This window comes from Zonotrichia albicollis, chromosome 8 (genome assembly GCF_047830755.1).
Source record: "Zonotrichia albicollis isolate bZonAlb1 chromosome 8, bZonAlb1.hap1, whole genome shotgun sequence".
In the NCBI taxonomy this organism is placed as follows: domain Eukaryota; kingdom Metazoa; phylum Chordata; class Aves; order Passeriformes; family Passerellidae; genus Zonotrichia; species Zonotrichia albicollis.
The window spans coordinates 2,747,041-2,768,656 of record NC_133826.1 but is presented as its reverse complement, the minus strand read 5'-3'; the positions used below and the strand labels follow the sequence as shown (position 1 = coordinate 2,768,656).

General features: G+C 45.5%; 1 protein-coding gene across 18 annotated transcripts in view; it reads right to left on the bottom strand.

The window, feature by feature from the left end:
• DOCK7 (dedicator of cytokinesis 7) overlaps positions 1–21,616 on the bottom strand; it is a 95,707-nt gene that overhangs the window by 64,888 nt on the left and 9,203 nt on the right. For all 18 annotated transcript variants that reach the window (XM_074545644.1, XM_074545645.1, XM_074545647.1 and 15 more), the window contains exons 2-9: positions 20,980–21,085; positions 7,914–8,089; positions 7,130–7,198; positions 4,632–4,761; positions 4,314–4,526; positions 3,887–3,972; positions 2,285–2,351; positions 180–329 (exon numbers count right to left, since the gene is read on the bottom strand). In XM_074545644.1, the coding sequence (XP_074401745.1) occupies positions 180–329; positions 2,285–2,351; positions 3,887–3,972; positions 4,314–4,526; positions 4,632–4,761; positions 7,130–7,198; positions 7,914–8,089; positions 20,980–21,085 (997 nt within the window). The remainder of the gene's footprint in view (positions 1–179; positions 330–2,284; positions 2,352–3,886; positions 3,973–4,313; positions 4,527–4,631; positions 4,762–7,129; positions 7,199–7,913; positions 8,090–20,979; positions 21,086–21,616) is intronic.

Sequence of the window (21,616 nt, the reverse complement as noted above, 5' to 3'; positions counted from 1 at the left end):
CTTTGTGCTCTCTCCAGCTTCAGTGCACTGAACTGGTTCTTACAAAGGAACTGAAGTGAGAATATTTGAAATAAAGCAGCACTCTTTACACTTTTGAGAACAGAATTTCTATTTTACTTTAAATAAAAAACAAGAGACCACAATAATTTCATCATTTCAATTTCCCTGGCATTTCTTACCTTTATTACTAGAAAGACATCTTGGGATGGGTAGGTGATGGAAAAGATGGCAGATCTGGCCAGGGTGGAAATAGCAGCAGGGGGGACATGAGGCCGAAGCATTCCCTTCATTTGCTCAGAGTTTAAATCAAAGTAGAAATTCTCTGAAATCTGAGGGAGAAATTGGGTAGTTGCAAGAATTAGTTATATCTTTATTCTTCTTTAAATTCTTCCTGAACAATTTTAAATTGTTTTAAAACACATGTTAAAAACTCCTTGTGTCAAACCATGTATGAAAAATAAGAAAAAAAATTGTGTAATTTCAAGCATTAGTTTTTTTTTTTTTTTGTAAATTCTTCATGAACAATTTTAAAGTTTTTTAAAATACGTGTTAAAAACTCCTCGTGTTAAACCATGTATGGATAGAAAAGAAAAGCCTTTTTCATTAAAAACCAAGGCAAGACAGTGAGAAAGATAATGGAGGAAACACCACAAATAAAATTATAAAATCTCCTCCAGCTCCTCTAAGGTGTGCAGCTCCACCACAGGATTAGGAACTACTACTGTTAGCTAAACTGAAAACACCAAAATATCAAAATATAAACAAAAAAGACAAAATAACACCCCTTGGAAGACAAACACTGAGCCTTCTACCCTGAAACAGCAAATCCTTGCCTGCAAAGCTTCAGAGCCAAAAAAGATGTGAGCAGGTTACCAACACCAGAGGTCACTAAAGAACTTACTACGTTAGAGCCAAAAAAAGGAGTAATGAGATGATAAAATTGGCTTATGAAATGTGATTTAAATATTAAACAAAGTTCACATAATATTCCACATACTCTCATCTACATAACTTAAATCTCAATGCATTAAATTCAAGTCTTAAAGAGATAAATGTCAAAATGCATATTTTTAACATTTTTCTCTCCACTACTGCTAATATCTTGAACAAGGAAAACTAAGAGAGTCTTTAAATATTAAATACAGAACATAAATAGGTGAATAAATGTATTTTCCATTTCCTATAACTTAGATCTTGAAATGATTCCTCAGTTTTGTTTTGATTTTAGCAATTTCAGCATGCCTGACTTTCTGTGCATTATTGAAGTGCTGCTTGGACCCGTGCCATGCTGAATCACCAAAAAGAGATTAAGAAAGTCATAAAAACCTAATCCAAATAAAAGGTTTCAGTTACCTAAGTTCTCTCTGGGGAAGAGACTTCTGAAAACCAAAATTGGACTACATACATACATACATATATGTGTGTGTGTACATATAGATATGTATATATATATATATATATATATATATATATAAAAATGTATGTGTATGTGTATATACATAGAATATGTATGTATATACACATATATAAAAATATATATGTATATACACACATATAAATACATACATATTTTATATAAAATATGTAATTCTATATTTTATAGAATATAAATATAAATTTATATCTCTATGTATTAGTTTATTAATAATTTGTTTATATATTAATTTAATTTTGTATTTTTATATATAAACACAAATATAAATATAAATATTTTTATATATAAATATATAATATAAATACAAAATAATTTTGTATTATATAAATATAATATTTATATATTATATATTATTTATATAATAAAGATATAAATATGCATATACATATATGTATTTATATGTATGTATATACATGTATTTATTTATATACATAAATAAAAATATATGTATATACATACATATATTTCTTTTTATATAGACATATATAAAAATATATATAGAAATATATAGGTAAATATATGTATGTATGTATGTATACATACACATATATATTCTTTTATATATATATATATTCTTTTACATCTATATATATTCTTATTTCAGGCACTCACATATTAGATAATATTTTTAGGAATCTATTAAATCACATATTAGACAGTATTTTTAGGAAATTTTTATACCTCAACTGCTTTACCAAGAAGAACACAAGATGGTTCATGGAATGCCTTCACAATTCTTCCAACCTCTATGTCACTGTCCTTTTAAAGCTTTGCCACCACAATTAATTCCTCCATTTCTTGTGTTTAAATTTCAGTGGAAATGTCACACTCAAGTGATTAAAAACCTACCTTCTTCTTTTCTTTGACATCATACAAAGCCAAACTTGCAAAAATGGGCTCAATTTCTATTTCAAATCTTGAAAGAAGGAAACACAGAATCAGTTTGATTTACATTTTGTCAGAAGGAATGACCAACCCTGTCCCCAGATCCTCCCTGGGTGATGGGCACTGAACCAACCCCCCTTAGAAAGGTGCCAGCTCTTCACAGTGACTGTTATCCAGTGTTTATGCAAATTCCAACACTCCCAACAGGAACACTGACCCACCAAACAGAGCTGAACCTGTTGTCAGAACACCTGGGGACTTACAGGAATTTAAAAACATTCAAAACCTGTCCCTGCCCCTCAGTGAGCAGGGGCTGAAATGCCATTTCTGCCTGCACAGCCTCCCCACAAAATCCCTGTCCCAGCCCTTGCAGGAACTCTCAGCTTCAGCCTGGAACTCCTCCTGCCAGCAGGGACAACACCACAAACAGGTGTTTTCTCCAGTTTTGCCACAAAGCTGAGATTAACCTGGAAATAACCCTGCTTAGGTCATCTGAGCTTTCTCCCTGGGGAAAATGTCCTTGTTTTGTGCCACTGGGATGGCACAATCCTGGATTACATCCCAAGCACAGGCTCACAGATTGCCAGGTACACAAGCAAACATGGAGCTGGGCAGATTTGCTATAAATTTGCAGTCAGCAAGAGATGCTTAAAGAGCAGAAAACATTAATTTCCAGCATCTAACTTATTTATGCTAAAGACACCCTGCTTTGGAGGGAAAGCTGCACTGCTACTGCATATTATGTTGTTCCAGTTCATAAAAGGCTGCAAAATCAGTTCATCTCTATGGCTATATTAGGTCCTGGAGTACTCCACGAGCAGGAGAAATGTCCCACACATATATCTCAGTTATGAGCAGCAACTGGAGCTCTCTAATAAGAAGGGTTGACCTAACTGAGGACACAGAAGATGAATACAGCAGTGTGGAAAATCAGTTTTGTACTTTATTTCTCCAAGGGAATAACAGTAAAATTTTACCTTGTGTTATTAGAGAAGAGTTATAGGCAATGAACCAGCTGCAGGTAACCCTATATTCAGGAGCTCCACTTCATTAAACTTGTTTAACAGGTTTCTATTCCTCCAGTTAATGCTTACTAAGTATATAAAGTCTTCACTCTTAAAGGGACACAGTCAAGGTTGTTGAGCCTAAACTTTGGCAAATCTTTGGCTGTCTTTACGTGTTTAAGGCTCGAGCATTTTTAATCTTTAAATTTAATCTGACATTTCCTGGTTAGGGCGGGGCACAGCAGCGAGTGGCCAACTTGAGAGCCCTGGGGGAGCGTGGTGAAGCCTCATGTCATGTGCCAGTGCCATGGAACAGGTAGAGCTGGAAAGCAGCAGGGAGAAAAGCCAAGGGAGGAGGATATTTCCTGTCTCATCAACTGCAGGAAGTCTCGGAGGTACAACTGTGTTACTCAAGCTTTGCAAAATAAACCTGGAAGCTCAGGACCAAACAATGCAATGACCCTTCCAGGGCAATAAAGAATCCAGTGGAGTTATTCCAGATGCATGTGGATACAGCAGCAGATTTAAATTCTGAATTTGTGTCTGTTGGAGTGGTACTTACTTCAGGGACAAACACTTCACCAGGAGTCTTTGGCCAAAGTGTTCTTTGGGTACTTCAGGGACACTGAGTCTCTCTATGGGCTCCTCCTGGAATTAGAGACACAACCCCTGTACAAACCACCAGCAGAACCAGCAGGCAAACACATCTATCACCTTTTCCTTCTAAGGCACAGCACCAATTTAATCCGAGGCTTCCCAGCACGGTGCATTCATCAGCAGCTATAAATATGCTAAATTAAATCCCTTTAATGTTCCTACATTCCTGGGGATTGCATAACCAGAAGGGAAACCCAATCTTCAGAAAGTAATATCTATGGGCAAGACAACATGCTGAAAAACACAAAATAGCTGCAGTTCTGCATGTTAAACACAGGTGATCTTAAATCCTTTAAAAATCCGTCAGACTGGCAGCTTTCACGCAAAAATACCTCATCGGGTGCTGGGTGTAGTGCAAAAAGCTCCTTATGCCTGCCAGACTTCCTCTGGTCCTCGTTGTGGTGGTCGATCTCCTCGTTGGGGGTTCTGTCCAGCAGGTTGGGGAGCAGGGCGTCGGGCTGGGAGTTCTTGAGGTCGAAGATGCTGCAGGCCCAGCTGCCCCGGGGCGTGTCGTCGATCGACATTGAGCGGCGCTTCAGGTCGTCCTGAGAGCCAACAAATTAAACCAACTTCTAATGGGAAAAGGACTGCACTTTTAAAGCTGCACCATAAATTAGGTTTTATGCAGCAGGGTTTTAAAGGCACATTACTTGTTCATCCTGGTAGCTGTTGCCGTCAGGAGCTTCGTCAGACTCGAAGACCTGTTTGGGGAGCCCTTTTTGCCTCTCCTTCTGTTTGTCCAAGGTGTTGGGGTTGAAGCCAGTTCCCAGCTTGTGGTATCTGCAAACAGAGGATTTCAACCACGTTCTCAGCAGCCCTTCTGACCCTGACCCCAGGACAAACCCAGCATTGTCAGCGTGGGGGCTCCCGAGGCAGGAGCTGCTCTCTGCAAACACAATTTCCAGTCAGCTCCACTGGAGCTGGGGCATCATCCAACAGCCACTATTCCAGCACTACAATGTGACTCTGTTCATCTATAAAGCCACTCTGGGTGATGTCAAAAGGAGGATTATCAAGGGCCAATTAAAGCTGCTGTAAAATGTGCCATTGTGATGCCAAGCTAAAAACAGGCCGGGAACACGAGGGCTGAAGGCCAGGGGCTCTGCTGGAGCAGGAACTGGCTTGGAGTAATAAAATGATTAACTGGAAAACCAAAACAGCAACTCAGGAAAATCCTGAACACCTCTGGAGAACAATTTTCTAACCCTGACTAAACCAAGTGTCTTCACACAGCATCTCTGTGAGGAAAGTGGGGCCCTCAGAGTGTGAGAGCTCCTGCAAGTGAACAGGCTGCCTGCTGGGCTGACAGGAGCAGATCTCTTTGACTAACAAATTTTTGGGTGCCAAATGGCACCAGGTCTGTATTTACACACACACACATGGGTAGAGGCATGGCTCCCTGCAACACTCACGCCAAGTCAGTTCCTGGGATCACAGCTAGAATTAATTGTTCTTACCATGCCCTGGCACTAAAGTTACCACAGAGGGATGCTCCAGACATGGGAAAATCATAGAATGCTAGCAGCAAATAAAGGAAGGGAAAAGAAAAAAGGAGGAATGTATTTTCCTTGCTAGGCTGTATTTCCTGAGAGCTGAACAACAGGATCTGTACAATCCTCACCTGGATGTCTGCATTTCCATCACAGCTCCACCAACAAGTGTAAATTATCTCTAATTCACACCTGACTTCCTCAGTCTAGCACACAGAAATTGTGCCATAAGCTTGAAATCAGAATATGCTAGTGGGTTTTTTTCAATATAAGTTTCCAATATCATTAAAGGATTGATTTAATGGGTGGATTTCCCTGCCTCAAAAACATTTTGGTTACAAAAAAACTGGAGGCAGAGATGGACATAAATATTATTTCCCCTGGGGTGGGGAAGAAAAGGATGGAATGTCACAAGTCAATTCAGCAGTTCTTCCAAGAGCTGGGGTTTGTGCCCCTGGAGCTAGCCAGAGGACTTGGAACCATCCAATGGGATGGATTAAGAGGAAATTGTTGGCATCCTTACTTGAAAAACAATTCAGTTCTTCCCAGCTGAGCCTCTGGGTTCTTCCCCTGCTCCAGCAGCAACTCTTCCATTTCTGCCCAGTGCACTGCCATGATTTTATCCAAGCAGAATGTACTTTGACTCTCAGAAGACAAAACCCCACCAAATAAAGCTCATCAGAGCAGGAATTACGGCCAGGAATTCCAGGTACCCATGGAAGTCACTGAGAAGCCAGGGGTGGGTGCCTGGGTGGGTCACACTGCCCAGGTCTGTCCAAGACTCTGCTGCCAAGGCTGGGAGTCAATAAAACATCTCCCTCCCTCTTGGGTTCCTTTCTGAGTGGGTTTTTGTTACTTTTTTTTTGGTATGAGATTACAAAACACTTTTTTATTAGGTCACATTAGCAGTGCCAAGCACATGCTGAGCATCCCTGCAGTGGCTCTCAGGACAACATCAAAGCAGTGAATTGTAGCAACTGCCACAAGGGCAGAGCTGGAGCTGCAGCCCAGGCATCTGTGGGTGATGCTCCTCACATGGATCACTCACTCCCTGACAGCAGCTCTTGAAGCCATCAGACCTCCAATCATCCAGAGAGCCCCTGCTCCAGCTGAGCCTCTCAGAACCCTTCCTGCTCATTTGCATGGAATAATCAATGCATGCCCATCCTCTGAGCTGCTAAGTCATTAGGTAAATGTTGTGATGGTTCAAATATTAACAATTATTTGTCTGAATGATGTGCTTTCCCCAAGTCTCTCTGGGAACCAATGGAAGCTGCAGAGGGCACATTGTCTATAGTGGGGACTCCTCATAAATCACTGCAAAATTAATGCAACTTGTCTCTAAAAGATGGAACAAAGGGAGAAACAAATGCTGACAGTAATTTTATTTGTCCACACTCTAACTGTTCTGCTATGGTAAAGGAGTAAGTGTGGACTGAAATGGCCAGGATTTTCCAAACTGCCCCAAAGGGTTTCGATGAAAATTGGAAAGATCCGATTTTCCAAACACAAAGCATCAGTTCAGCTGGACCAGGCAACAAAAAGCCAGAGCACGTGGAATCAGCAGCCAGGACTGTATTTTTGAGCCTCCTTATAGCACTTGGCCCAAGTTTAAAGATGAACTTAAGGTGACAAGCACCAGAGGGTGTCTCACTCACTTTCTGTTGACGATGGCCCAGTCCTCGGTGTAACTCCTGACACAGTCCCTGACGTGAGGGTCCATCTCACTGCGAAAGAACAAACAGCAGAGGTCACAGGGCTGATGAGGATCTCCCAAACCCCTCTCCCACCCCCTGGAGGACCCCAGGTGTCCGGTTTTCAGCTGTTTGGATGGCCTGGAAAGGCCCGGGGTGGCCTTGGGGCAGCCCGCGTATCAAAGGATGAGAAGAGGCTTCAGTTCTTTTCTCGGTCTCGGTGTTTATTAATTGTTTATCTAAAAGATTTTCTCTTGGCCCGACAGAGCTCTGCTCAGCAGCCAGCCATGAGCACACTCCCCTCCCTCCGGGCGGTCACCTATCTTTATACCCAAAGTTACGTGTACAATATTTATCATTTTTCCCCAATACCTTTCACCCTTATTGCCCAGTGCACTTTTAGTAATGACCAATCCCAAAGTGCCACCATCACCACAGAAGACGGAGGAGAAGAAGAAGAAGAAGAAGGACAGGACACGCCCCAATTCCTCCATCTTACTTCTCTAAACCCCCCTGTACAGAAATCCTAAACCCTGTGTCTCACTCTCTAATTAACTAATCCCTTCACCATTCACCCCGGTGAAACCCTCCTATCCTCATACAGGTGTCGTTTCCTGTGGAGGATCAAAGTCCAGCCACCAGACACTTCTGGAACATTCCAGGACTCCCGAGCCCCCCAAGGGTGGTCTCGGTGACACCTCAGTCCTGAGCTGCTGAGATCCCACACCCAGGCACGCCGGGGTCCCACCTCTCCTCGGGCACGGCGGACACGAGCGTGCGGCACTCGCGGGGCGTGGCCACCACCTCGATGTCATCGCGCGGGAACTCGAGCAGGTCCCGCAGCGGGCCCGGCTCCGCGGCCAGCGGGTGGCTGTGCAGGTACTCCTCAACATCCACGGGATCCACGGCTTCCGTGAGAGGCACCTGGGGACACACACAGCGCCACGGGGCTCACAGCGAGGGGAGAATCACACACTCATTTTCTGCTCTCTATTTTAAACCAGTTCTTCTGCCTTGCTGGGGGGGTTTGAGGCAACAGCAGGTGATTAATCCCCGGTGTTAACCTCAGCTAACACACCACAGAGCTGCTGCTCCTGTCTTATCTGCTGCTCCTCTGCATGTTTCTCTGGTGCTTACCATCACCATCTAAAAATACAACTAGAGCCAGAAAAGGTTACATCTATTTTCAAGAAATACAACAAAAGGAAACTTAGTACTTTATTTGCCGCCTATCTGAGGCTGGATTTGTTTTTGCCAGGCTCTGATCACAAAGGGAACCTTGATCCTGATCCAAGATGCAGGAAGCCTTCCTCCCCCAGGCAGAAGCCAGAGCAAGGCCTGATTTACCAGGAGCTCAGGCAGCCACACAGCTCTGAGGACTAACATTATTTTGAATTAAACCACCTCTCTGGGGAACACAAAACACAATGTTCACCCACCACAGGTACAAGTTTAACCACCTGGTATTAGAGCCTTTAGTGCCACAATGACTCTGCCCATGCCAGGAAGGGACACTGCCCTCAATAAAATGGATGCTTAAAAATCATCTTTATTGGGCACAGAGTCTTTACCTGAAGCACAAGGAACGACTGAAAACGTGCAGGAAAACAGAGGATTTCACTGGCAGTGCTGATCTCACCACCCTGAGCTTTTTTTAGATACATTAGAAGAAACTTTGCATAAACTAGATTCATACTCCCATTGCATAACTTGTATTTTTACATATCCCATTACATAAATACATATAAATATTCTGATACAAGATCACTATGCTATGAGGCTATACATAAACATAGACATTAAGAAAATTAAACACTAGGAACAAGTTTTGAGGAAGCTGTCTCTACAGCAACTGAGAGATTTCCTAGAATTCCCTGGCACAGGCCAGTGAGGCTGACTGTTCTAACAAGAGTCACAAAAGCACATCCAAATTCAGCAGTTTTCTGACTGAAACTTCCCCTTTCCTGCCATCCAGATGATTTCTGTGGGACAAGGAACTATTCTGTAGCTCGTGTTGGAGATGACTTCACAAAGAACACTTGGCATTTCAGTTTTAAATGTGCTTATCAGAAATATTGCTATATAAATCCCAAATTCCAGTTTTCAAACTATTGGCAACAAGTTCTGAAATTAATCAGCTTTTTATTCAAGGAAAAGACTCAGCTAATACTGAAAGAATCTCCCTACCACAACCAACCTCAATGAACACTGCAATTTTCCTACAAGGCAAACCCTTCAGCAGGAAACCAAGGGAGCCAGGGGAGTGGGACCAGGTGACTTTTTGCCAGATAAGAATCTGGTTCACCAAAAAATACGTGATAGTTTAAATAAAAGCATATTTTATATATATACTTTTTTGTATATATATACTATATATATATATACTTATATATTCTAAGTGCATAGTTTAAATAAATGTGTGTAATATCACATAGTAGAAAACTTTGGAGTTTAAAATTTTAGAATATAATAATATATATAAAATAAGATAAAAGTTTTAGAGCAAAAGCTAGTCCTTCTTCTTTTACCTTCTTCTTCACCTTCTTCTTCATGAGTTTAAGTAGTTTTGTGTAATTAAACAAAAAAAATCCACATTGCCAGTCATGAGTAGTTTATTATTAGATTAAAAATAAAAATAATTTAAGTGCAATTTCTTAATTAAACAGTTTATCCTTAAAAAATTTTATAGAAAAAAAATACATCTCCATTTTTACCTTGTTAAAGAAAACTACTATGGAACCCACACTTTGTGAGACTGTAATAGAAAAGAAAACTAATAAACATCAGAATTCAAGGAAAAAATATTATGTCACAATTTAATCCCAACAACAACAAAAAAAGTCAAAAAACAAAAAAAAAAGAAATAAAAAAGAAAAACAAAGGGAAAAAAAAGAAAAAAAAAAAACAAAGAAAAATCCCCCCAAAAAAATCAACATTAGTGGTGCCCCATGGGAGGATCCAACTCATGACTTTCAGTTTGTTCCCAAGTGCTGCTCTGTGCCAAATCTCCCCTTCCACTGACAAACCTCAGAACCAAGGAGGAGGAACCACCCAGCAATGGAGACTCCTTGCAAATGAAGCCAAAAGTAACAAAATGAGTGAAAAATTGTGGGCAAAAGCTCCAGAAGCAGGGGGTGTGCAGAGGAAGAGCATCCCCTCACACCCTCCCCTGCCAGGGCAGAGCTCCATCCACGCTGCTCCTCCCACAGGGGTAAGGAAGCCTCATGGCATGAATTAAAGCTGCTTAGCTGACCCTGGTTTTAGCCCTAACATTTTAAGAATTACTTTTATTCCTCTTTCTGACCTGGGATCTTCCAGAAGTGAGCTGCTTGTGCAAGTGCTGTGTTTAAATCTGCACAAACTCATTTACCTGTGATTCTCTAACACACAGGAACCTCCCCCTCATCCCTTCCAGCCTTTCCACCCCATTCATCCTGATACACAGAATTACAGAAAAGATGAGGAAAAGCCTCAGTATAAATGTATAAATATGCAGAGCTCACAGGGACATGCAGGACCGAGGGTGTGAGGCTGTCACAGCCCAAAACACACCAGGTTCCCCCATCCATCCCTGCATTTCCCATCTCAAATTGCCCCTGTCCAACAGGAGCACTGGGATGTGCTGGACAGGAGATGAAGGAAGGGGCCGTGCCAGTGAAAATTCACCCAGCCCAGAAAGGCAGGCAGTGCTCAGGGGCTCTCTGTGCACCCTGGGGGCTCCAAGCCCTTCACACATTTCAGAATTTGCACTTCCCAATTTTCCACTTTATCTCTTTGGGTTACTATTGTACCATGAAGATGTAAACAAACATTGCAGTCAAAGCCAGAGGCCTGTGTTAGACTCACCATCTGTGCAGCCAGAAATAAATATGTCTAGCACCTGAGTAAAGAGGCCAAACATAAATCCATGGCCATGGAGAGGAACTACTTGGTGTCACACTATTGGCAGACAAAAGGCAAGAACATTATTTTAGCCTTCAGATATTTGTGGGGGAAGAAGTGATGAAAGAGGAGGAGGAGGGAAGAAGGATGAATAAATGCACCAAAAGGAAAATGAACCTAAAAGATGTCCCCATGTGTGAACAGAACCACAAGAGCTCCTCTCTTGCTGCCAATGGTTTAAGCTTTCCCCAGTCCTGCTCCATGCTCCAAAGGCTTGGATGGGGACAAGGACACAGCAAACACCACAAGCAAAGCATCAGTCACTGAAATTGCCCCACAACCCCATCAGGCGGAACGTGCACAAGCCCAGGTAAAGACCAGGTGACCCAAGGCCATCATCCCAACCACCCTGGCTGCTGCTGGGGGAGCAGAACCTGCTCTGCCATCCCAGCTCCAGCCCAGCCGAGCTCCTGGGGCACCAGGACAAACAGGAGCTGACTGCCCTGGGCCACAGCTGATCTCACCCACCCAAGGAGTGCCAGCCCCGTCAGCTGCACCTGAAAAGGTTTGGAATCTCAGCTGAGGAGGATAAAGCTGTGCTGGCAGGCTGCAGACACAGCCACCCTCAGTGCAATCCTCATCCTGCTCCCAGAAAAGCCTTCTCCACTCCTCCTGATGGCTCCAGGGGAGCAACAGAGGTGTCTCCTTCACAAAACACAGCCAGCTCCTCCTCACTGCACTTCCCAAGGCAGAAGGACAATTCCAGTCAAGTATCTGCAAACATGCAGACCAGCTACCAACTGATCCCAGCACCCCAGAGTGGTTTTGGAGGAAAGGACCTTAAAGCTCATCCTGTGTCAATCCTGCCACCTTCCACTGTCCCAGGTGCTCCAGCCCCAGTGTCCAGCCTGGCCTTGGGCACTGCAGGGATCCAGCTTCCCTGTGCCAGGGCCTGCCCACCCTCCCAGGGAGGAATTTATTAATATCTAATCTGAATTTCTCCTCTTTTGCTTTGGAACCATTCTCCCTATCACTGTCTGCCTGTGTCAAAAGTCACTCTCAATTTTTCTAAGCCCCCTTTCAGGACTGAAAGGCCCCAGTGTGATCTCCCCAAATAAACCTGATAGGGAATCCTGGAGTGTTACTGCAGGAAATCCTTGCCAGGGGCTCCATTTCTGTTGAGTTCATTAAGACCCTCCAGAAACCAAAGTCTGCAAGAGCCCTGAGCATCTTCCCCACCAGGACCACAGAATAATATAAATTAAGAGCAAATACACGCTTAAAAATATGCAGAGGAATGCTGCTCCCAGACCTGCTGCTCTTTAAAAAAATACTCTTTGATTTTGTGCAGGCTGTAATTACAGATAAAATTTTGGACAATTCCCCAACCCAGTTTTCACTCAGTCTTTATCCCAGGATCAGGCACTGCCGCCTCACTCATGGCAAGCACTGTTCTGTGCCATTAAAATCCACAGGAGGACAATGTGGGGAGAAAGGGCAGCTGAGGATGAGTAAGAGGGGCATAACCTGCTCCCTGGCAGCACAAACACTGTGTTTATCACAGCACTGATAAACTCAAAGTACACAACAAATCACACAGGGCTCCCTCTCTCAGACTTAGCCTAACCCCTATCAAACCTCTTGGAAATAGATATATACATTAAAAATACCAATTCTGCATGCCCTTAACCTGAGCACAGACATGTCCAATCAGCTAATTCAGACAGCAGCCTTGATTTGGCTGCTCTGGCCCATTTAACAGTGTGCCCAGGCTGCTGCAGCTCTGGCCCTCAGCACTTGCAGGACAAAGCTCTATTTCACAGCTTTACAGCTCTCCTGCAGTGGGGACACTCCAGCTTTCTTCTTTAAGGTTGTGTTATTCTTCACTGTTATATCCCCTTAAAAGCTGGAAAATCAAACTGCCTTCCCTATCGACTTTGCCCTTCTCCAGACAGCAAACATTGTATTTTTGTGGAGTTTTAGTGCACATGTCTCTCTCCTATTTATTTCCCCCTTTTCAGCCCCTACCTGCATCATCATCATCACTTCCAAAAGCACCTGCACAAATCTGCAGGAGCCTCAGAGAGGGGATGTGGCATCACTCCATGGAGGGTAACACAAACCTTCACTCACGGCAGCCAGGCATCCCAAAGGGATAACAAAGGGAACAAAGGGATAAACTGCAGGGAAAGCTACACCCAGGGCAAGCTCACACAGGGAAACAAAAAATACAATGCAGAGGTCAGGTTTGTACAAGACCTGCACTGTGCAGGGAGCTCAAAACTCAAGATTTGCTCTCCTGGGCACTGCCCAGCAGCTCAGTAACAACCAGGGCAGAAAAAGGGACAATTATTGTCTCCATCTCACAGGGACTGACTGAAACACAGTGCCCTGATGTTCACAGGCATTCCCAGGTCTGCCTGGAGGACTTCAGCCCATCCCTTCCTAAGCTGGGCACAGGGGACTGACGGCCCAACCCACACTGCAAGTGACACACTCAAATCCCTGCAGACTTTTCCAGCTTGTGGAAAACAACATTCCCTCCCTTTTCCTCCTCCCTCCCAGGATGTCCAAGCCCCCAGGATCACTGAGAGGTTATGGCATGGCAGCCTGGCAGGATGCATCTGGCACAACAAGGATCTGAACCCAACTGCTGTGGCCCAACCCAAGCCCAATTTCCCTTTTAGCCCAAGTAAGATGCATCATTCCCAAGGGCACAGCCCAGCCCCTGTGGGGATCAGCACAATTGAGGGCTCTGTAAAATGACAATGGCAAAGTGTGCAAGGCTGTTCCTCCTTCCTGTGTGGGAGTAGAACTCCCTGTGAGGATCCCATAGGGGACCTTGGAAAATTAACCTTGCAGAGAGCTCCCCATCACAGGGAGGATCCTGACTGCTATTTTCACTTGGCAGCTAAAGCACTTCTTCAAAATCAGGGTGGTATTTCTTGCCAATTTTGAAACCAGGACAAAGTTCCATCTTAACTTCGCTACCTCCTTAAATATTAAGGGATTTATAATGTGCTAAAACTGCAACAGATTGTGTCAAAGCTCCAAATTCTAAATTAATACCTACTTCCCACCCACTGCCTTCCCTGGGCAGAATCTTGGAGGGCCAGAAGCAGCAGATTAACATTTCAAAGCTGAGCCCCAGCCTATCTCTGGGTCTCCAGGGCAAACAGGCACTTCCCTTGCTGAGCACTCAGGAATGCACATGGCCAATCCTGTCACCCTTAAAGGGACACTGGGATCTCAGGCAACAGGAGTCAAATCTGATGTACTGCAAGGGCTCAGAATAAATCTGAGAATGTAATATGCTAAAAATAAAAAAAAATACAATTTGCAGGCAGGTTAAAGAAGGTAACAGTTGAAAGAATTAAGCTTGCTAAACAGAGGCAGGGGATTTATTTTTAAGTGTGAACTACAGGCAAGTCACTCTAAGAGGTTTTGAAACATGAGCAGTGTAATATTAACCACTGACAACACTCAAGTAATGAAAAAACATGTTTTACTTGCAAAAATGACACTTTCTTTCAACTAAGCACTCCAAAAATAACCCAAACGGATCCAAATTCAAAGACTCACACATTTGTCTGCTGCCATCCCTGCATTTCAGAAAACCCATGCTCCTGAAGCCTGCTGAGCCCAGAGAGCTCCTGCATTTCATTTTTTGGCTGCATTTATAATAGATGGAGATATTCAAACGAACCAAGGGGATTCCTAGGCAATCTCTGCTTCCCATCAGCCTCAGGCAGCTCCCCAGCCATGGGTGCAGCCACTGCCTCCCCTCTGCCTCTGGAATGCAGCTCCCCATCTCCAATTCCTGCTTTTGCACTGGCTTCCTGGGATGGCATCACCACAGACAGCAGCCGATGGAATTCCTGCATTTCCAAACTGCAATCCTGCCCCAAAAATGGCTGTGAGCACTCTCTGTGTCTGAAACCTCCATTTGTAAACCTGAAAACTTTCCGTTTTTTAAGATCTGCATTCTGTGAGATCTGCAGTGTGTGTCAAATTCTATCACAGTGCTTGAGTTAGAAAAAGCTTCCAATGAAAGGGAATGGATTCTCCATCCCCTGGAAGTGTCCAAGGCCAGGCTGGACAGGGCTTGGAGCACCCTGGGACAGTGGAAGGAGCTCCAAGGTCCTTCCCAAACCCAAACCAGTCTGAGGTTCTGGGAAATAATTACAAATATACCTAGCTAAAGAAGGATCCTACATGTAACAAGTACCAGCCAGTCCCAAAACCAGTGAGATGCTTTATGTACAAATAGTGCCAGGTTATTTGCTGTGATAACAGGCTGCTAATGTAGGAAGCCATTTGGGTATAGAAATATTAATATTAATCAGAGATTAATTAGTTATCTGGGAATACTAAAGCAATTTCTTACCAACCCTAGAAAGACACGAGTTGTGCCTCCAAGGACGGGTAACAAGACAAGATCCTGATGAGTAAGAATTGTGTAATTTCACCAAGAGTATCTGGAGAACACAAAGACTTTGACACAGAAAATGCAAGTGCAGAGACTCATCTTGAAGAGTCTCCCTCTGATAAATTGTGACAAAAATGAAAGCAGAAACTGAGACAGCAACAGAGAAATGGAAAAGCCAAACAGTTTGACCAGAGACTGCAGAAAAATCACAGATTGCCCACTTTTGGCAGAAAGGTTACATCCGGCCAGGAGGGATGGAATCCTCCAGACTCTCGGGGTCACAGAGGCAGACCCTGGTGGCCCTGGTGGCCTTGGTGACCCTGAGCCCTGGTGGCCTTGGTGGCCCTGGTGGCCTTGGTGGCCCTGGTGGCCCTGAGCCCTGGTGGCCTTGGTGGCCTTGGTGACCCTGAGCCCTGGTGGCCTTGGTGGCCCTGAGCCCTGGTGACCCTGAGCCCTGGTGGCCCTGGTGGCCCTGAGCCCTGGTGGCCCTGAGCCCTGGTGGCCTTGGTGGCCCTGGGCCCTGGTGGCCCTGGTGGCCCTGAGCCCTGGGCCCTGCCAGGCACAGAGCGCTCTCCTGAGTGGGACATCCTGTCACAGCCTCTCTGAGCTCCCAGGGGACACTCTCTGCCCTGCAGGGAGGGATGGCAGGGCTGTCCCATGGCCTGGGACACTGCCAGGGATGGGGCAGCCCCAAGGCAGCCTGGCCAGGGCTCAGCACCCTCTGAGCAAGGAAATTCCCCAAAAAGCCAACCTCTGGCAGTGGGAGCCATTCCCTGGGTCCTGTCCCTTGTCCCCAGTCCCTCTCCAGCTCTCCTGGAGCCTTTTAGGCTCTGGAATGAGCTCTGAGCTCTCCCTGAATCCTTCTCCTCTCCAGGTGAGCACCCCCAGCCTGTTTATTAACAATTATTTGATATAACATCATTTAGTTCAGAGTACTGATCTCTGCTAACACTGTTTAGGTTACTGAAGATTCCCAGTGGGCAGCAGGCTCCCCTGAGCAGGTGAGCAGCCCTGCCCTGTGCCCAGCTCGCTGCTGCCCTCAGCCATGGCACAGCAGCATTCCCATGAGCCACAGCAAGTGCCCAAACCAGGGCAGAGCTCTCTGTGAGCAGCGCCAGGGAGAGGCAGCCAGAGGATGTGGATGCCTCTCCCATCCTCCCCTGCCTGATGAGGACAAACCCTCCAGCCAGGCAGGGCAAAACCTGCAGGAAACACAAATAATGGAAGCACCCTCCAGCCTCCATCAGCCCTGAGACAGCACAAAGGCTTGGCTCGCTCTCTCTGCAATTTTTGGTGATAAAATTACTTGGCTCTGAGCGCTCCAAAATGCCCCTTCAGTGCCACACAGGACTCTGTCATGTTTTCCTTTGCTGTGCTTCCCATTCATTTGCACAAGTCACCTTTTCTTCTTCTCCTAAATGACATTAAAATAAACAATGGAAATGTACAAAGGAACCTATATTCTCTTACTGAATAATTAGATGCTATCTTTGAGTACATGGCCAAAGTCTGACATCCAATAAATCCAAGACAAAGGCTCAATTAGCCCAGATAATGCCCATAAAGGCAGCAGTGCTTTACAGAGATATGTAAATGTCAGCACCTTCATTTTACAGGAGAAAATGAAGTGCTGAGAGCAGCCATGGTCAGATCACATCACATCCAAGAATCCAGACCCCTTTATTCCCAGACTAATTAGCATCTCTTATATCAGTGTTCCTTTACATACCAATAATCATCTCTGCTGTAACATACATCAGAAATATCACACCCAATCCCTTGGAAAAGCTGTGATTTTTCTATAGAACAACTGAATGTACATTCACTCTGCTTATTTGCAAGTTCAGTAAAAAGCTGCTCTCCTAAATAAATAAATCACAGAATCATTAAGGTTGGCAAAGTCCTCCAAGATCATCCATGCCCAAACTTTGACTGAACACCATCTTGTCAACCAGACCTCTGCACTACGTCCAACCATTAAAATATACCTCTAAAGATGTAAAGAAATAGAAAAAAAAAGACCTGAAAAAGTTTTTAAACATTAAGAGAACTTTTCCTTGGGAAGAAAAACAATCAAGTTTTGGACAACAACCAAAAAAAATTTCAGTTATTATCCTTGGCACTCAGAAGTGAAAAAAAAGTCCAAGATTTTATAAGTCTTTATCTTCTTCCAGCAGACAGAGTTAACTGAGCTGCTCCACAGAAAAAACAAACTTGGGAAGAAAAGAAAGTGGTTAGTCATGAGGGATTATAATGGCCCATAGTAAACAGCCTGGGCCATCAAACAAACACAGCAAATTCCCCATCCTGCAAGGAGCTGGGGAACTCTCCCAGAGCAAGTGCAGCTGGGGCTGGGGGTGAGAGGCAGCAGCTGCCAGCAGGGAATGCTGAATGAACCCTGGGGGCAGCCAGGGTGAGCACAGCCCGAGGATTCCAAGGCACAGCACACCCAGCAAGCTGCAAATGCACACCCCACTCACCAGTGGGCCTGGAGAGACTGGCAAAAATAACTTCAGAAAAATAAACCCTCCTTCATGGAGCTCTCTGAGCTCACAGCTCTGATTCCCCACTAACAAACTGTCAGTGCCTTCTGCTGTGGGCTGCAAAAAGAAAATGCTCAGAGCTGCAGGAGCCTGCCAGGAACCCAGCCTGGCACACTGGGTTACTCAGGAAAAGCCTCTCAGGGCCTTGGACCTGTGTCTGGGGCTTGAGGAATGTGCAATTAAAATCAGCTGCTCCTAAAGTGGCAGGAGGGTGGAGGCTGACAATAATAAACTCATTTGGAAGCAGTGTCTTCTCCCCAGCTCTACCAGATACCAAATTAGAAACAGTTCTGGCAGCATTTTGTCTGCTGCTTGTGAGGCAAAAGGGAAGAGACTTGCTAAAATTCAGCTGACAGGGTTTTGCATTTATCCCAGGTTCAACCAGGGCAGCTCTGTGGAGTGGAGAACATCCCTGCACTGGCCTCAGCTGACAAGAAACAAAAGGCCCAAGCAAGCATGATGTTTCATTCACAAAAACTCCATTTCTCCACCAAAATACCTCCGTTGGACTGGTAAGACTCTCAGATAAACCATCAGTGCTGAGCTTTCCTGGAGCAGAATTCTCAGCACAGTGAACAAGGTGGGGATGAAACCACATCTGCACAACCACTGGAGTCACAGGATCATGGAATGTCCTGAGCTGGGATCATCCACTCCAGCTCCTGGCCCTGCACAGGACACCCCCAGCCATCCCAACCTGTGCATCCCTGAGAGCTTTGGCCAAATAATTCTGAATTCTGACAGCCTGGAGCCCCCCATCCCAGCCAGCTGCCATTGTGGAGATGCTGCAACCCAACCACACAACATTTCACCAGGAATTTCCTACTCACTCCCACACTACATGCCCTACTTTAGGCTTTTAAACCAGTGTGGCTGCACAGAAGTGAACTTTTCCAGCTTCACACAGCAATGCTTTCCCCTGCATAATGCTGATTATCAAACCAGGCCAGGCAGGCACAGCAGATCCTCACAGATGCCTCGGGGAGAGAAATTAACCCAAAATTCAGACAAGCAAACCTCTGTTGCATTATGCAGCCTCAGGATACAGACTCATGACTTAACTAAATAGACTTTTCCTACAGACTATCTCCTACAAACCATCACCCCGTGTTAATCAGGCTTCTGCAGAGCTTCTCTGCTCAGCACCCAATTTAATGTGACAAACTGGGAGCTTATCACAGCAGCCATCACACAATGCAGCCTGATAGCAAAAGCTCAGAGCCTGCTTCCAGCCAGCATGACCTTTTCCAGCATTTTTATAGATCCTTGCATATATTTACTAGCAAACACCAGGGCAACAGGGTAATGAGAGCTACTGATAATACCATGACCAACAAGTCTGATCCTGTATCAAAAATTACATGTGAAGATCAACAGGACTGAAGCTTTGAGCATGAATACTTGGTTGGTGGCAGAATGCAAAAACCTCAGGAATAGGAGGAAAAAGTAGAAAAAAAACAATTCAGGGTGAAAAGAGGTGAAACAAGGAAAAACTGATGACAAACATGGCTGGGTGAGGAGCAGCTGGAGAGGCTCACAGAAGACTTCTCACTTGATGAGAGCACAAAGGCAATTCAGCCAACTCCTCCCAGGATGAACCAAGGTGGCCAAGGGAGGCCCAGCAGCCCCTGGGATGGATATCCAGTGGGAGTCACTCCTCAGCTGCCCGGGGCTGCAGGGACGTGGAGCCAGTGACCCTGAGTCCAGCTAATAGCAGGGGACCCTCCCTGCCCTAATGCTGGATTATGCAAAAGACCATCCAGAACTGCCAAGTCAGGGCTTTGCATTATCACTGCACAGCCCAGCAGAGGCACTGAGATAAGGCATGAGCCTGGCCAGCAGCTCTCATTAACCCTTCTCTCATTAACCCTCTCATTAACCTGCTCAGGCTGCTGACAGAGCAGCCTCTGCTCTCTCTGAGCTGCTGGGACAGGACAGAATTCCAGAATTCCCTCCTCCATCCCAGTGCCCTGGCACAGCCAGACCCCAGAGATGAACTCTGTGCCTGCAGTGCAGTCACTGCTGTGAGCCACAGCTCAGCCTGGAGGTCCCTGCTGAGGTGACACTCAGCTCTGAGGACACCTCTGTGCCCCACAGGAGGAAAATCTAACAGGTTACACTCAGGTTACACAGAGGGAATTCCCATGGAATCATCCCCACAACCCCAGGAACCGAGGAAACACTACAGGACCCCACTCCAGAGAGAAGAACTCTTGTAAACTCCCAACACTTGCACAGACCATTAAACTCAGGGCACATTTCCAGCCCTGCCTGACCCAGCCACCCCTCTCTGAAGGAAACAAGATGCTCCAATATTTATTTTCCAAGTTGACTGCAGCAAAAGGAACTGCTGTGACCTGAAGTGAAACTCCAAATCAAACATTTCCAGCTTGAAAAAGTTTGTTGCACTCTTGAAATGTTTACCACAATAAATCTGGAAGGTTACTGGCAGGCCAAGCAAGAAAGTCTGACTTCAGAAAGGGTGATTGTGACAATGCAGCTCTTCAAAGTAGGCTGTAAACTTGTAAGTAAATACAAGGAATAGCCACACTCAGCTTGCACAATAATATTTAAAATACTTCAGAAGAGCAGATGAGTTGCTGTGGACCTGCTCTCCAGAGTGACCAGGACAGGAAAACAGCAACCTGAAGTGCAGGAATTGCAAAGAGCTCTCCATGCAGAGAGAATGGAATTTAATGCCCAATGCAGGCTGTTTGGGGACAAAACAACTAATATCTGCTCAAGAAAGCCCCTTGTCCGTCAGAGATTCTACAGAAACACAGATTCCCAGCCACACCAACTGATCTGCAACACAGAAACCCCCAAAATCAGTGGGTTTTGCATGGAATTTTGTCCTTGGTGTTATCAGAGCCTCTCCCATCAACAAGCTGTCAGCAGAGCAGTTCCTCCCAGGGGTGCAGTGAGTGTGGGGAGCAGCCTGAGCTGCAGGCATGACTTACAGTGGTGTGGTGAGAGACACTGCCTCCGATGTTGAGGTTCTTGAGGAGCTGCGGGGAGCCTCCATACTGGCCCGAGATCTGCTTCCTGACCTCGGCTGCCACCGTCCTGCAACGACACAGGGACACGGTTACCCCTGCAGGGACACAGCCTGGGCATGGGCACCAGGAAGGGAACCAGACACAGGGGTACAGTCACCTGTGCCAGGCACATGGGCATGGGCACCACCCCTGTGTGCCCTCTGCAGGCACATGGGCATGGGCACACACCCCTGGGTGCTGGAATAGAACCAGACACAGGGGTACAGTCACCTGTGCCAGGCACATGGCATGGGCACACACCCCTGTGTGCTGGAAGGGAACCAGACACAGGGATACAGTCACCTGTGCCAGGCACATGGCATGGGCACACATCCCTGTGTGCCCTCTGCAGGGACATGGGCATGGGCACACACCCCTGGGTGCTGGAATGGAACCAGACACAGGGGTACAGTCACCTGTGCCAGGGACATGGGCATGGGCACACACCCCTGGGTGCTGGAACCAGACACAGGGACACGGTTACCCCTGCAAGGACATGGGCATGGGCACAGCCACCCCCTGTGTGCCAGGGACATGGCATGGAGCACAGCCAACCTTG